Source organism: Entamoeba histolytica, genomic scaffold (genome assembly GCF_000208925.1).
Source record: "Entamoeba histolytica HM-1:IMSS scf_1104750517789 genomic scaffold, whole genome shotgun sequence".
NCBI lineage: Eukaryota > Evosea > Mastigamoebida > Endamoebidae > Entamoeba > Entamoeba histolytica.
Window position 1 is genome coordinate 30,687 of NW_001914884.1, and position 14,345 is coordinate 45,031.

Below are 14,345 nucleotides of genomic sequence, written 5' to 3' on the forward strand. Positions count from 1 at the left end.
AAATGAATTTTTATTGAATAGTTATAACCTAAATTAGTTAAATTATGTTAACAATGATTATTAATAACTTCCATTCTGTGTTAATAACAATGAACCAATCCAGTTATGACGTTCTTTCACTGATACACAACAACAGTGTAATTGAATGTCATTAACTTGAATCATAAAAGCGTTTGTAGCTGTATTGCAATCAACTACTTTTTTCAATAAGAAATGTGATAAGGAAACACACAATATTTCGTTAAAATTATAAGGCATTAATGAAGATAAATCAGTCCCACTTGGAGCATTTTCAAATCTCATTAATGATTCCTTTTCTAATCCGAGAGCTCCAATAACAATTGCTTTAGAAACAACAAATAAATCATTAAACAAAAAACACATATTCCATTCATTTTTTTCTTCTATAATTTTAAGAGGACCATAATATAATAATTTTCTTCCATCTTTAAGAATTTGAGTTTGAGTTTGTTTAAATAAATGACTAAGTTCAATAACTTTCTTTTGTTCTTCTTGGTTTGTCTGGTAATCTCCCATTTTTTTAACCATTTTATTTATATTCAAATAACAAGAAGTTATAATGGCATAGTCATGACGTTTTGGATCAACAGAAGCTAATAAATTACCAAAAATTTTTGGATATTTAAAAAACCTTTGAACAGGAGCTTCCAAATAAACAGTAACAGGTAATAATTGTTGTGATCCATTTTTATTAAAGAAATTAGCTATTAAAGGTTGTTGTTCTTTTTTAAACTCTTTTGACATACAACATTCAACAATATCTGCTTTTATTGTTGTTGTTTTTAATGTTGAAATATAAGGAATATACACTTTCATTTCACTAATACATTCTTTTATTGTTTGCCACATTGTTTCATCTTTTAGTTGTAAACAACGAGAAACCTTTCTTTCAACCATCATCATTGGAGGAATTAAGTTATCTAATAATTTAATTGACTCTTTTGCCATTTGTAAATTTCTTAGAGGAGAGATAAAGAGTTGTGTAAGTATTTGGAATTGTTGATAATAAAGTATTTGTGATGATGTAAAATCATCTACTAAACATCCAAATAATTTTTCATTAATTTTTGGTTTTGGTTGATCACAACGATTATAATCCATTCCATCTAATGGCTCTAATATTGTAGAATCATCTTGAACATCAGACTCTGTAGTAGTTTCATCACCAATATCAATATATTGATATTTAGTTTTAACTTTATTTCTTACAAAACTTTTTAGAACTTTTTTATTTTCATTAGAAATTCTTGATTGAAGCATTACTTCCCATTTTTTCATTACATTATTTTTTGTTTCAATATTTCTATTTTCAATAAAACTTATTAATGTCTCAATAGTATCTTCTGCATAAACACTTGGATCATTTGCTTGACGTAATTCATCAAAAATTTTATAAACTTCTTTTTCATTCATTAATTTTGCTATAATAGTGTTTTTCTTTTGAATAATTTCTTCTAATACACTAATATATCCTTGCATTTCTATACATGATGGACAATCAAATCGTTCTGCTCTTCTTCTCTTTTTAAGTTCTTCTGATGTTATTGATCTGTGTAATGTCTGAAGAGGATTTTCTGATGTTTTTGAGAGTTGTTTCATCAATCTCTTTTTTTATCAAATTCAGTTTCATCTTAAAATGAGTTTTTTTGGAATTACTTAAATATTTTTTACAAACTTCTCTTTTTTCTACAAAAAATAAATAACTCATTTTCTAATAGAAAAAAATTAAAAACTCATAATTTTCATTTAATTATTTTTGGATATAACTCATTCATTTCATTATGCATTTTGGCTTGAATTATCCAATAAACAATAAATTTCTTCTCTTGCTTCAATACTCATACCTTGCCATATTTGTGTAAAAACTTGGTCAGGGAACTTTTGTTTAAATTGCATAAGAACTTCTTTTAACATGTTAGAAGACTCTTCATCAATAGAATCTTCTATTAATGTATTTCCAATGAAATTAATGTAATGAGCAAGTTTTTCTGGAGTATCAACAATCAAAGATCCTTTCTTTGAAGCAAAAATAACAAGACATAATGCCATGTCTTTAACATTCTTTATATTCATAATTGATCCAAACCAATCATTCATCATATCAATAATATTAATTCCAACTGATTTACATAACTCTGGATGGCAAATTAATAATGATCCTTTACAAAGTAAGGATGCTTCATAAATATCATTCTTTTCTTGTCCTCTTAATTGCTCGCACCACTTTAATTTTTGAGCTAAAGGAGAGAAGAAATTTTGAATAATATTGTCTGGATAATATTTAAGTATTTCAGTTAAGGACAATAATACATTGAATTGAATATCTGAATTGTCAGATGAGATATAATTGATAAATTGAGATATAACATCATTAACAAGGTCTGATCTTTTTCCTACAGTTACTAAATCACCTATATAAACAATAGAAGTAGAAATATAATCTGCATTTCCAGAATTATAATATTTCATAATCCATTGATGTAGAATAGTATTATATGGATTAACATATTGTTCATTTAATTTAATAACTGTTTGGAATAAATGTTGACAAGCCATAATAGTATCAGAGTCTGTTTCATTTGAATGATCAAGAATTTCCAATTCTTCTTCAGTTAATCCTTGGACAGATTCTTGTTGTTGTGTTTTCATCTTTGTCGAATTTTCATAACTTTCAAATACATCAGCAAACATAGTAAATATCATATTCAATTCTTCTAAACTTAATGCATTTGGTCCAAGAGATTTAATCATTGTATTAAATGTCTCTATTTTATGTAAAGCAACACTTGGTTCTGTTTCTGATGGAATATATTTTACAAATGCAGTAAAGGCATTAACATAGAATTGTGATGATTTCATTGCTGCAATAGCCTGTTGTCTGTTTTGGGCAACTAACACTTTTAGTCTTAACTTAAACAATGTTCCAACCAAGGTAGTGGCTTTAAAACGAACAGTATCATCCATAATAAATTTCATAGACTTAATTAATGGACTCATAGACTCAACATAAGGAACCATTAATTCTTGAAGATCATCAACGAATAAGTCAAGAGTAGAAATAGCATCAGCTTTCTCCTCAATTTGACTAGTTTTAATTCCAATATTCATTCCTTGGAATACTGTATTAGCCCAATCCTCGTCATCAACTTGTTCTTCTTTATCTCCAACTGTTATTTCTGGATTCATTGAAGCTCTAGAAATAATAATTGGAACAATAGTATTTAAATATGGTTGAATATCATCCTTCAATACTCCAGCAAGTCGAGTAAATGCTTTTTCAGCAAATGGCATTAAAACTTCTCTTTCTTCTTCCTTTAAAGAGAATACATTATAAACTTCAAGGAAAATTTCATGTGCAACTTGTTTTGTAATACTCTTAGAACATGAATAAACCAACATAGAAAGTCCTTCAATAAGACGAGATTTAATTTTTAATATTTCCTTTCTTTGTTTTTGATCAGTAGCTGTTAAAATGACTTGATTTAATTGTTGTGCTTTAGACTTAAAGAAATTCATTAAAATGGCAAAATATTGATCAAGCATATTTTTCATAAAATGAATAATAAAGTTTAGTGAAGCAAATGCAGCAATAATTAACTTTGTACTTTGAGCAGTTGTAATAAAGTTAGTTAATGATTGTAACATAGACATAAGAACTTCTTGGAATTCAGATTGACTAACTAATTCAACATCAATAAATGAAGAAATAATATCACACCCACTAATTTGATTTGGAATAAAAGCATCACTAAATGATTGTTTAATAACTTGGAAAATCTGTGAAACGTATGACTTACATTTCTTTTTGAAAAGACATATCATCTCATTTAACAATAAAAATGCCATATTTCTAACTCTTGGATGTTGATGAAGTAAATATTTATTAATAATTTCAAATAACTTATCTAAATGCTTCTTATAAAAATGTTTTCCTGCATTTAAAGTAATATAAATCCATCTTAAATAAGCACATTCTTTCTTCCAATTATCTAATTTTTGAGAATTAATGAACATAAACATACATTCTCCTCCAAACATATCTGCAGACTGATCAACAAGATCTCTTGCAAGATCAGCAGCATCTTCATCTAATTCTTCTCCTTTATTCCATGAGTCAACATCATCATTGAGAATACATAACCATGTAAATAAATGAGAAAGTACATTATTTAATGCAACTGGTTCTCTCTTAAACAGTAATTTGAAAGGTTCAACAATATCAAGTACTGTGCTCATAGCAGTCATACGTACTTCAAAGTCAATACTTTCATTTGAAGAAATTGTTAATAACCCACTTACAAATACCATAACATATGGTTTCATAAATTCTTTTGGTAAATAAGCAAATTGTGCAACAGTTGAAAGTGATTTAGTAATTAATTTAAGATTACCACTATTCATGATTTTACCAAATAATTGCAATGCAATAGGCATAAGAACAATAAACTTACCTTGTGACTCACCAAGAGGAGAATCAGGATCATCATACATTAATACACATGAAATAAAACTATCAAGAGCAGCAAGTGCCACAACAAGAGAAGTATCATTCATTCCAGAACTAAGAAGTTGTACTAATGTTCCTGTTGCTTCAACTTGTGTTTGAGGCTCTAATAAAAGAATAAGTTGAGACACTGTAGTATATCCTAAAAATCTAAGTGCTTCATTTGGTGATTTAGTTAATTCAATAGTGGTATTAAAATAAGGATTTACATTAACCTTTTTCTTTGAAAGAGACATACAAATAATTGAAAGTACTTCTGCAAGCATTGAAACTACTTTTAAACTAGTTTCGTTCTTAAAAATTTCAATTAATGTTGAAAACATTGTAGCTTGAATTTGTTGATTTAATCGATCAAATAATACTGGTTCAATATTTTTACTTAATGAAACATGTAAAATTGTTAATACATAGTGTCTAATATTTTCGTTTTGTGATTTAAGCATTTCAAAATGAGATTGTATAAATGAGTCTGAATTTTTTTCAAGTGCTTCATTATATAATTGTTCAGCTTGTTTTCTTACTTCGTTGTTTGGTGACTGAAGGGCAGAAATTACTTGTTCAAATTGCATTATCAACAAGGATATTCTTTATAAAAAGTTTGTTCCTCAAAAAGGGTTCTAAAATCCTAACCCTAGGGTTTTTTAAACTCATTAGATTCATTTTCATCACTATTACTTTTATCTCTAAAAAATTGTTATATATAACTAAAATATAGACAAAAATACATTAAAAAGAACAATTAGATTCCTTTTAGCAATTCTAAATTTTACCATCAAATCTCTTTGTTACTGCAAATGTTTTTGAGACTATTAGTGGAAAAACTAATGAAGCCTCAGCCAAGACTTTAACATTTTCTGAATCGATTTTAATTTTACCCCATGAAACTGCTTCATCAGGACGGGCACTAGCATCTGAACCATCAAAATCACCAGCCGTGTTAATATATACAGCAAAGTCTGCTCCGTTTCTCATTAAATTGGCATTCATAATATGGTGTTTCATTACACCACCCCCAAGAATAATAACACCAGTTTCTACAGAATGTATAGTTGATGAATTGATTAGACGAAGGTCTTGAACAAGATCAACCATTAACCTTACAGGATTAATTTCATTAAGTTCAGTAATACAGGTACCAAATAAACCATCGGTTAATGCAGGACAAAATATAGTAATATTGTTTTTTGCTGCCCATGTTATTACAGAAGTTGTGTCATTTAATCGTTCACCCATCATAGTAATTAATTGAGAAGGAGTAAATGGCATAGAAGTATCTTGGCATTCTTGAATGTCAAGAATAAATTCTTTTAGCCATTGTTTTGTTTTCTCAATTAATTCTTTTGGTATAATCATATTTCCATGTCTTTCTCCTTGAACTTCTTCAGGTTTCATATAAAAATCTCCAATATTCATATTTCCAAAACATTTCATAATATCAGTTTCTATAGCCCCCGCTGTTGTAACAATATAATCAACACATTTATGTTCTACAAGATATCTAAATGTATCTCTTAATCCTGAAGTCATCATTTCAGAAGTGAATCCAAGATAAATTGTACAACGTTTTAATCTTTCATCTCCCTCAACATATTCTTTTTTTTCTTCTTCACTTGGTTGCCAAGTAAGCATCTTATTTATAATATTAATTGCTCTGCCAACATTGCTTGATTGGATTCCAGTTGTAAGATAACTATTAACTAACTCTTCATAATTAATCCCTTTATCAAAGTCATATCCTTTAATTGTTGTTGTCATTCGTCTTTATCGGTTGTCTCTTCATTTAAAAAACCCTGTTTTTAAGGGTTGTTTATTTTTTCCAATATTTTCTCCATTTTTACACTAAGACTATTTAACATATTGATAAACTTAAACAAGAAATATCATGTTTGGGTTACATGATGAGGGGAAACTCAATAAATTATCTACAAAAATAAATTAAGCTTACAAATATAATATTGTGTTTTAAATAACAGAATTTTTTTTGATTTAATCTATTACGATATTTTAAAATGTTATAGAATTAACAAAATCTAATAACCTTTTATGGAATGAAAAGTGTAATAGCTATTGGTTGAGATTTGGTTTGAAGTTTTTGTGTATTTTTAAAATACATATTTGTCATATTTTAACATTTTAATTAAAATCATATTGTGTTTGATGATTTTCTATTTATGAGTGTAATTAAGTGAATTAATATATTTGATTTCTTTTGTCAGTAAAATTGAAGTATTTTGGTTGGTCTGTAAATATTCTTTATTATTACTCTAAGTAATGAATTATCATAACGTTATTATATACTATTCGCATTATTTATGAATATTTTTCTTATTTGATATTATTTAAGTTATTATTCAATCAAGAAATGGTATTTATTTCATCTTTAGTGTCTTTTAAAATGAACAGGAATCTTCAATATATTTGAAAACATTATTCATATTATATTAAATTCATTGGACTTCATTAGGAATAAAGAAAATAATAAATGAGAAGTGAGAGTGAAATACAAGAATATAGTAATGATATATAAGAATATTTTAAATAAAAAAAATAAAAGAAAATATAATCAAAAGTATTCAATCAAAGAGATTCAAAAGAAATGAATAATTTTAATAATGAACTAACAATTAAATTAAACAAAAATAATGAAACTATCAAAAAGTAAAAATATACATGAATAATAAAGAAGATACTGAATCAAACAATTTCATCATAAATTGTTATTTTATTATTCAAAGAAGGAATATTAACGTTTATCAACAAAAATAAAGAAAACTATTCAAGAATATTATGAAAATTTAACTCTATTTCATCAAATCATTTCATAAATGATATATCATTATTATACAAATAACTATGACATTATAATTCACTGAATTAATAAAAAGAAAAGACAAATTAAGTAGAATGAATTATTGTGATGAATTTCATGAAAACTATATAAATATGAGTATTAAAATACAAAGAAGATAATTAATATATTCTCCATTTAATAAGATGGTTATAAAAATTTTATCATGAAAGAATATAATATTGTTAGAATTGTCTTCAAAAACAATTGAAATAAAGTATCAACAAACATGAGAGAAAAATTATAAGAATAATAGAGATAATAGAGATAAAAGGTCAATTATTAGATATATCCACAATTGAATATTATGAATATTGAGAAGTGTTTATTTTAGTTTCTTCAATATGCTCTATTGGTGTAATAAAGTTCATTTCTAGCACACTCTCATTAGATTGTTCTGCTTCTAATGTGTTGCCAAAATTGAATGTGTAAAACATTAAGTCTTTCATATTTTTTATTATTATTGTTCGTAGGATTTTGGAAAAGTCTAATTGTAATTTCAGTGCTTTTACCCTTCTTACTGATTCTTTATGTATTAATCCATTTATTGATAATATAACAGGTATTATTTCTACATATATTATTTCTCTATTGTTTCTTATTTTCTCTTGTAATTCTTTGTATTTATTTATTTATTTTGTGAATGTAATTTAATTCTAAATTATTATCCTGACATATAGCAACATCTATAATATATCCTTTCTTTTCTTTCATATTTTGATATTATATATCTGGTCTTTTATCATGGAAAAATGGTCACTAACCAATAAATCTTTATTGTAAGTTATAACCATTTCATCATTATTAATACATTTATGAGGATTATTAAAATCAATTGCATCAAATTCAGTAAATTGTGTAATTAATATGTTTATATATTTGTTTACAAACATAATCATGTTTTAATATTTGATTCTTTTTCATTACATCCTAACAATATGTGATTAATAGATGCAATTGTTTTAGGGCAATGTTTACAATATTTTAAATCATCATTTTGGAGTATTTTTGATTTAATATTTCCTGTCATAGTTACTCCTTCTTGCATCTTTACTATTTGGAGGAATGCATTTCTTTTTATATTTAATGACCTCCAAGTGGCTACTGTTAATTTCTTATCATTGAAAGTGCCATTTGCACATCTTATATATTCACCACATTTCTTTTCTTTCCATTCATTTAAATATCTATCATTTAATTCATTATTTATCCATTCAAATATTTCCTTTACATTGTGTTTTCTTTCATTTAATTCTATTACATTCATTAATTCATTAAAATTAATCTTCTTACAAAATGCTTTCTTCATTCTTTTAATTATTCAATTTGAATTTTCTTTTATTGCTTCTATCATTTCTCCTATTCATGTATTTGATATTTATATTTTAAATATATTCTTAATAATTCTTTAGCGCATTCATCTCTTGATGACATTAATCCTAATCCCAATTCATTTATTTTAACATATAATCTACTTTTGGGAATATTTCTACTATATAATTGGAGTTGTATTAATGAATTTCTTATTTGTTTATCTATCTTCTCCAATTCTCATAGTTTCCATGTGACAATACTAAATCCATATCTTAATTTGGAGATTATATCATTATTAATATTTCTTATTGTATTGAGAATGCTATATTTCATAGTGTTTAATGATGATAGAATAGAAGATACATCATTTAATATTCTTGTACAATATTTATTAATATTTACTTTATCTCCTATTTCAATACCAAGATATTTATAAGGATTATCATTAGTTACTCTTGGTAGTTCAGCTAATTCTCCATTTATTTGACTATTAATATTAGTCATTATCACACTCTTTTCTACATTAATTTTTAATCCTATTGCATTAAATATTTCTTTAGTTAATTTGTGTGCTTTTTCCATTTCATCGAGGCTATTAGTCATTATTTTTAAATCATCAATATATAATATGTGGTTTAACTAGACTTGTTTTTCTTCTCAATTCATTTTAATATTTAATTTGTTTATTTGTTTATCTAATTGTTTAGATAATATATCAATAGATAATACAAATAAAAGTGGAGATAGGCTGTCATTTGTATTATTCATATTTCTACATTAATTATACCTACACTTTCTTGATTATAATACAAATTAAGTTGTGTATTATTTAATATATATAATATACTATTAATTACTACAAGTGGGATGTTAAAATATATTAAACATTGTTTAATCCATTGGTGATTAATACTATCATATGCTTTGGAGACGTCATAATATGTTTCTACCCACTTCTATTTATTCTTTATTAATAATTGTTGATTATAGTGTTATATAATAATCCTTCTTTTGATGCATATGTGTATTTCTTACATCCAATTTGATTTAATGAAAGTTGTTTTTCAATTGGATTTAACATCAATTTGCTTTCTATTTTCATCTTTAATATTGATGTATATACTTTTAACAGACAATTTAGGCAAGTTATTGGTCTGTAATTCTGTTTGTCTAATTTATCTCATTTCTTATATATTAATATTGTTATTCCTTGAATAAAGTGAGGAGGTATTTCATTAGGATTGTTTAACCATTCATTAAATAATTTTAATAAATATTTCATTGGTTGTTCTAAATATTTAATCAAAAATCATTGTATTTTATCAACTCCCAGTGCCTTCCAGTTAGCAATAAATTTAATATCACAATCTAGTTCATTTGGAGTGATTAATGACATTCTATTATTAATTCTATTTTCAATTAATATTTCATATAAATTAATATTCAGGAAGTCTATATTGGTGTTAGTTTCATAGATTCCTTTCCAGAAATTAATAGTGGAGATATTATCTAGATATTCATCTTCTTTAGATTTATTTAGATGTTGCCTTTTTCCGTATTTCATCATTTTATATTTCCATCTTATTCTTTTCAAATTATTCTTTCTTATTTCTATTTCTATTCTTTTCATCTTTCGGAGGTATTTATAATAGTTTATTTGTTCAATTGTTTTTATTTTAATATGATATATATCATATTTATTAATATGTAATATTCTTTTTAATTTCATATATTGTTTATTATGAAGTAAATCTCTTAATCTACATATTTTTGATTGTTTTATTCTTTCTATACTTTTCTTTCTACTTCTTTCTTGTTTATTTTTATTAATGATGTTAATAGTGGAAGCTACAGATTTAATATAATGGTAGTAATCATCTAATGTATTGATTATTATTTCATTTTTATTAATAATATTAATTATTTGATGTACTTTCTTCTTATTGTAATAATAATTAATAAATTGTACATCTTCTTGTTCTTTCATTTCTTCTTCTTTAAATATCTTCATTACCTCCTCTTCTTCTATTTCTTCTTTTTCTTTCTTGTTCATTTTAGTTATTGTTTATTTTAATTCATTATCTTGACATTGATGTTTTATTATTTCTTCCTCCATTATTCTATTGATTTCTCTTTTATTTTCATTCTTTATTTTAAATATCTTCTTTATTATTTCTTTATATTCATTAATATCATTTAATTTAATTCCAAATTCATGTATTAATCTTTCTATTATTTCTTCTTTTAGTTGACTCTTAATTTTCTTTCAAATAATTTCAAAGCAAAACATTTATAAAATGTTAAAATTTCTTCTTTTCTATCTGTTTGCTTCCCCCGTTTTTTTGATTATCTAATTCTAATGTGGTGATCTTCTTATGCTGAATATCCATTTCTTCAATGAATTTCTGCGTTAACTTTCTTTTTTTTTTGAAAATCATCTTCACTTGATGATATTTCATCAGCTACTACCACATTGGGGGTGAGGTCATTCACAATTTGTGTTTCAGATGAGTCTGTTATATTGTAAGTTACCTCATCTTTCTTTTTTTCTTCTTGTGTATTTTCGTTTTCTAATTTAGATAATTTATCTTTCAGGAAGAGCAATTGTTGTGTTAAATTGTTTACTTCAAACCTTTTCCTTTCAGATTCATCATGGAATTTGAATATTTTTTTATCGCACTCGTGGTTTTTTGTGCTTATCTCATTCTCATGCTTCTTCTTTAATGTCATAATATCTTTTGTTAGTTTTTAATGGTTTATTCTTTTATTTGTATTTCCTTTTTCTTTTCTTCTTTCTCTTTCATATCCTCCTCCACTTTTTTCTCTATTTCTTCTATTCTTCTTTCGTTTTTACTGTTTTCTTCTTCCTCTTCATTGATCATCTTTTATTTTTATTAAACTCTTTGTCATCTTTATCTTTATTTCAATACTCATTACATAGTTATTGTATATTTTATTATCATTAATCTCAATTGGGTTGTATTGATTATTGTCTTCTTCCATTGTCATACTAATAGTTTCTTCTTCCATTCTGATTGTTTTTGTTTTTTCTCGTGCAAGAAAATACCATCTTCTCCATATTGTTGATGATGTATATTCTTTAATCTTGGTATTTTTAATTTCTTCTACTTCTTGTGGTGTAAGTATTTTAATTTCTTCTTCAAAGAGTTTTTTCCAATATTCTTGGTTTTGTATTTCAATCATTTCTTTTCTTTGATTTCTGTTTTGTTTCTTATTTTGATATTGTTTGTACCTTCTTTGAGTGTTATTATGGTATTTGTTTTTCTTATATTGATATTGTTTATTTCTATTGAAGTTATTATTATTAAAGTGTTTATGACGATGATTATGAATGAAATGATGAGTGAAATAATTTGTATCATCAATGTTATGATATTTATGGTTATAATTGTTATTGAAATGATTAGTGTGATTGTTCATGTATCTCTGTCTATACAGATAATACCTATTTTCACTCATTCTTCTGTCATTTATATTTCTTGGTTGATGTGAATTTCTTCTTTGGTTATTTGTTTTTCTATATTTTTTGTGGTGTCTCCTGTAATGCATCTTTTTTTATATAAATAAATATTTACAATAAAATAGGAATGAAATTATGTTATAATTAAATAAAGATATTGTAGATGTATTTTGATGTTGTAGATTATTTTATTCATTTAGAGTTTGGAGTTAAAAATTAATATAGAATATAAAAAATTTCAGTTTAATCATATTCATCTATACAATTATTCAAGAATACCATTTCATTTTATTGAAATATTTGAAGACTAAATCAGAAGACGTTTAAAATATATGAAATACAATTCACCAGATGTTACATCAATTAAACATTACTATTTTAACTCATATTTAATAATGAATTAAATTAACATTCAAACAACAAGTAAAGAAAAATGAATTGGTTATTAAATCTATGAAATTTATGATGAATATAATACATATAAGAAGTATATATTAATAAATAATATGTAAAATAAAAGAGTCAATAATTAACATTCACAAATTTAAATAACGAAATAATGATGATAGTAAATTGTAGAAATACTGATTTTAATCCAATAAAAATATTTATATTGGTAGTATCAATATATCATAATTGTTAATGATTTATTGTAAATGACTTGTTATCATCCTATTTATTTTATAATATTCGAAATAAATTTTATTATCAACTTTGAAAATATGACTACTACTAATATCTATTAATCCACAATTTATTGATTTGTTGTATTTCTTTCTTTGATACATTCATTCAAGTTTGTTAAATGTATTTTGAAATGGGTATTTATTTTTGTTATTATTTTAGTGTTACTCGACAACATATATTTATTTTTATTTATCAATAAGCACTTTATAATATTTAGAGTAGTTACTTATCAATTCATATCGTTTATTAACAAAACATGTTTGTTATTTCAGATACTCGGAATATACAAACTGTATCATTTGTAATGATACAAAAAAATGCAATAATCATACCAAAATAAAACAGAAAAGAATTAATCAATTTCATATTTAATATCAATAACTCATCATAAATTAAAACATAAAATCTTTCATTAATCATTTACCTTCATTAAGAGTCTTCAAAAATATATTCATTATTCAATACTTCATTCATTATTCGATATTTGTTGATAATTGAAAAGAATGAATAATACTTATTATGATTTTCATATTTTCCCTGTTTATTCAATAAATCATAGATACCATAACTTTCATAATACAGTTCATATATACAAAGATAGAATAATCTAAACACTGTTAATATTGAAATGATTAAAGTAAATTTAAAACAATATAGAGATGTAACAACAATACAAAATTATAATAAATAATGAATATAAAATTAAAGACATTAAATTAAATCACATCAAAATGAATGAAAGAGATTTTATATGTATAGTATATAATTAATGCAACAGTATTAATTATAAAAGTAATGATGACATTGATGAAAAGTAGAAAACAAACCAAATCAAAATTGGTGAATTAAATATGTAAAAAGAGAATGAAACATGATAAATACATATTATTGAATTGATTTGATTAAAATATAATTATAATATACAGATGTTTTAATTTAAAATACACAGTTCAAAGAATAAATTATTTGTTTAAGATAAACAATAAATTCTGATATTGTATTATCTTTAATTTTCACAAATAAAAATTATGGTGTTATATTCTTCATTATTTGTTATAAAGTGAGTAATAGAAAAGTTTTCATTGTTTCATATTCATTAAATCATGGGTATTATTATAAATTTAATAAACGTTTCAATAACAAAAAAGAATAATAAGAAAATATAAAAAAGGATAAACAAATAATAAAATATTAAAATGAAAGATGAAATGAATAAAATATAACAGGAATAAAGAAGATACTTAATAAATGTATTTAAAAATAAGTTCAACTTAAAGTTAAAAACTAATAGCACCATAATATTCATTTGTTCGTTTCAAGGTGTTTTCAAACTCATCAACTATATTCAATCGTGAATAAAGTTATTTATTTTAGTTAGTATAATTCGTAATATCCAAAACATAGCTAATGAAAAATGTTCAAAAATCATATTAAAATAACTGCACATTCATTTAAGAAAAAATTATAGCACATTGAACCTAAATGATAGA

General features: G+C 24.3%; 3 protein-coding genes across 3 annotated transcripts, besides 2 other annotated features; all 3 read right to left on the reverse strand.

The window, feature by feature from the left end:
- Positions 1-60: 60 nt before the first annotated feature.
- On the reverse strand, positions 61-1,620 carry EHI_098330 (uncharacterized protein; the record flags this gene model as incomplete). The annotated part of the gene is made up of 1 exon (XM_648524.1): positions 61-1,620. One exon carries the CDS (start codon positions 1,618-1,620, stop codon positions 61-63), a length of 1,560 nt encoding a protein of 519 aa, XP_653616.1.
- A 180-nt stretch (positions 1,621-1,800) lies between these two features.
- EHI_098340 (Importin beta family protein 3) lies at positions 1,801-5,094 on the reverse strand (the record flags this gene model as incomplete). The annotated part of the gene is made up of 1 exon (XM_648523.1): positions 1,801-5,094. One exon carries the CDS (start codon positions 5,092-5,094, stop codon positions 1,801-1,803), a length of 3,294 nt encoding a protein of 1,097 aa, XP_653615.1.
- A 190-nt stretch (positions 5,095-5,284) lies between these two features.
- Positions 5,285-6,280, reverse strand: EHI_098350 (deoxyhypusine synthase, putative; the record flags this gene model as incomplete). The annotated part of the gene is made up of 1 exon (XM_648522.1): positions 5,285-6,280. The coding sequence occupies one exon, from the start codon at positions 6,278-6,280 to the stop codon at positions 5,285-5,287; it is 996 nt and encodes a 331-aa protein (XP_653614.1).
- A 1,362-nt stretch (positions 6,281-7,642) lies between these two features.
- Positions 7,643-8,195: a repeat region.
- Positions 7,643-12,259: a repeat region.
- Positions 12,260-14,345: the final 2,086 nt, after the last annotated feature.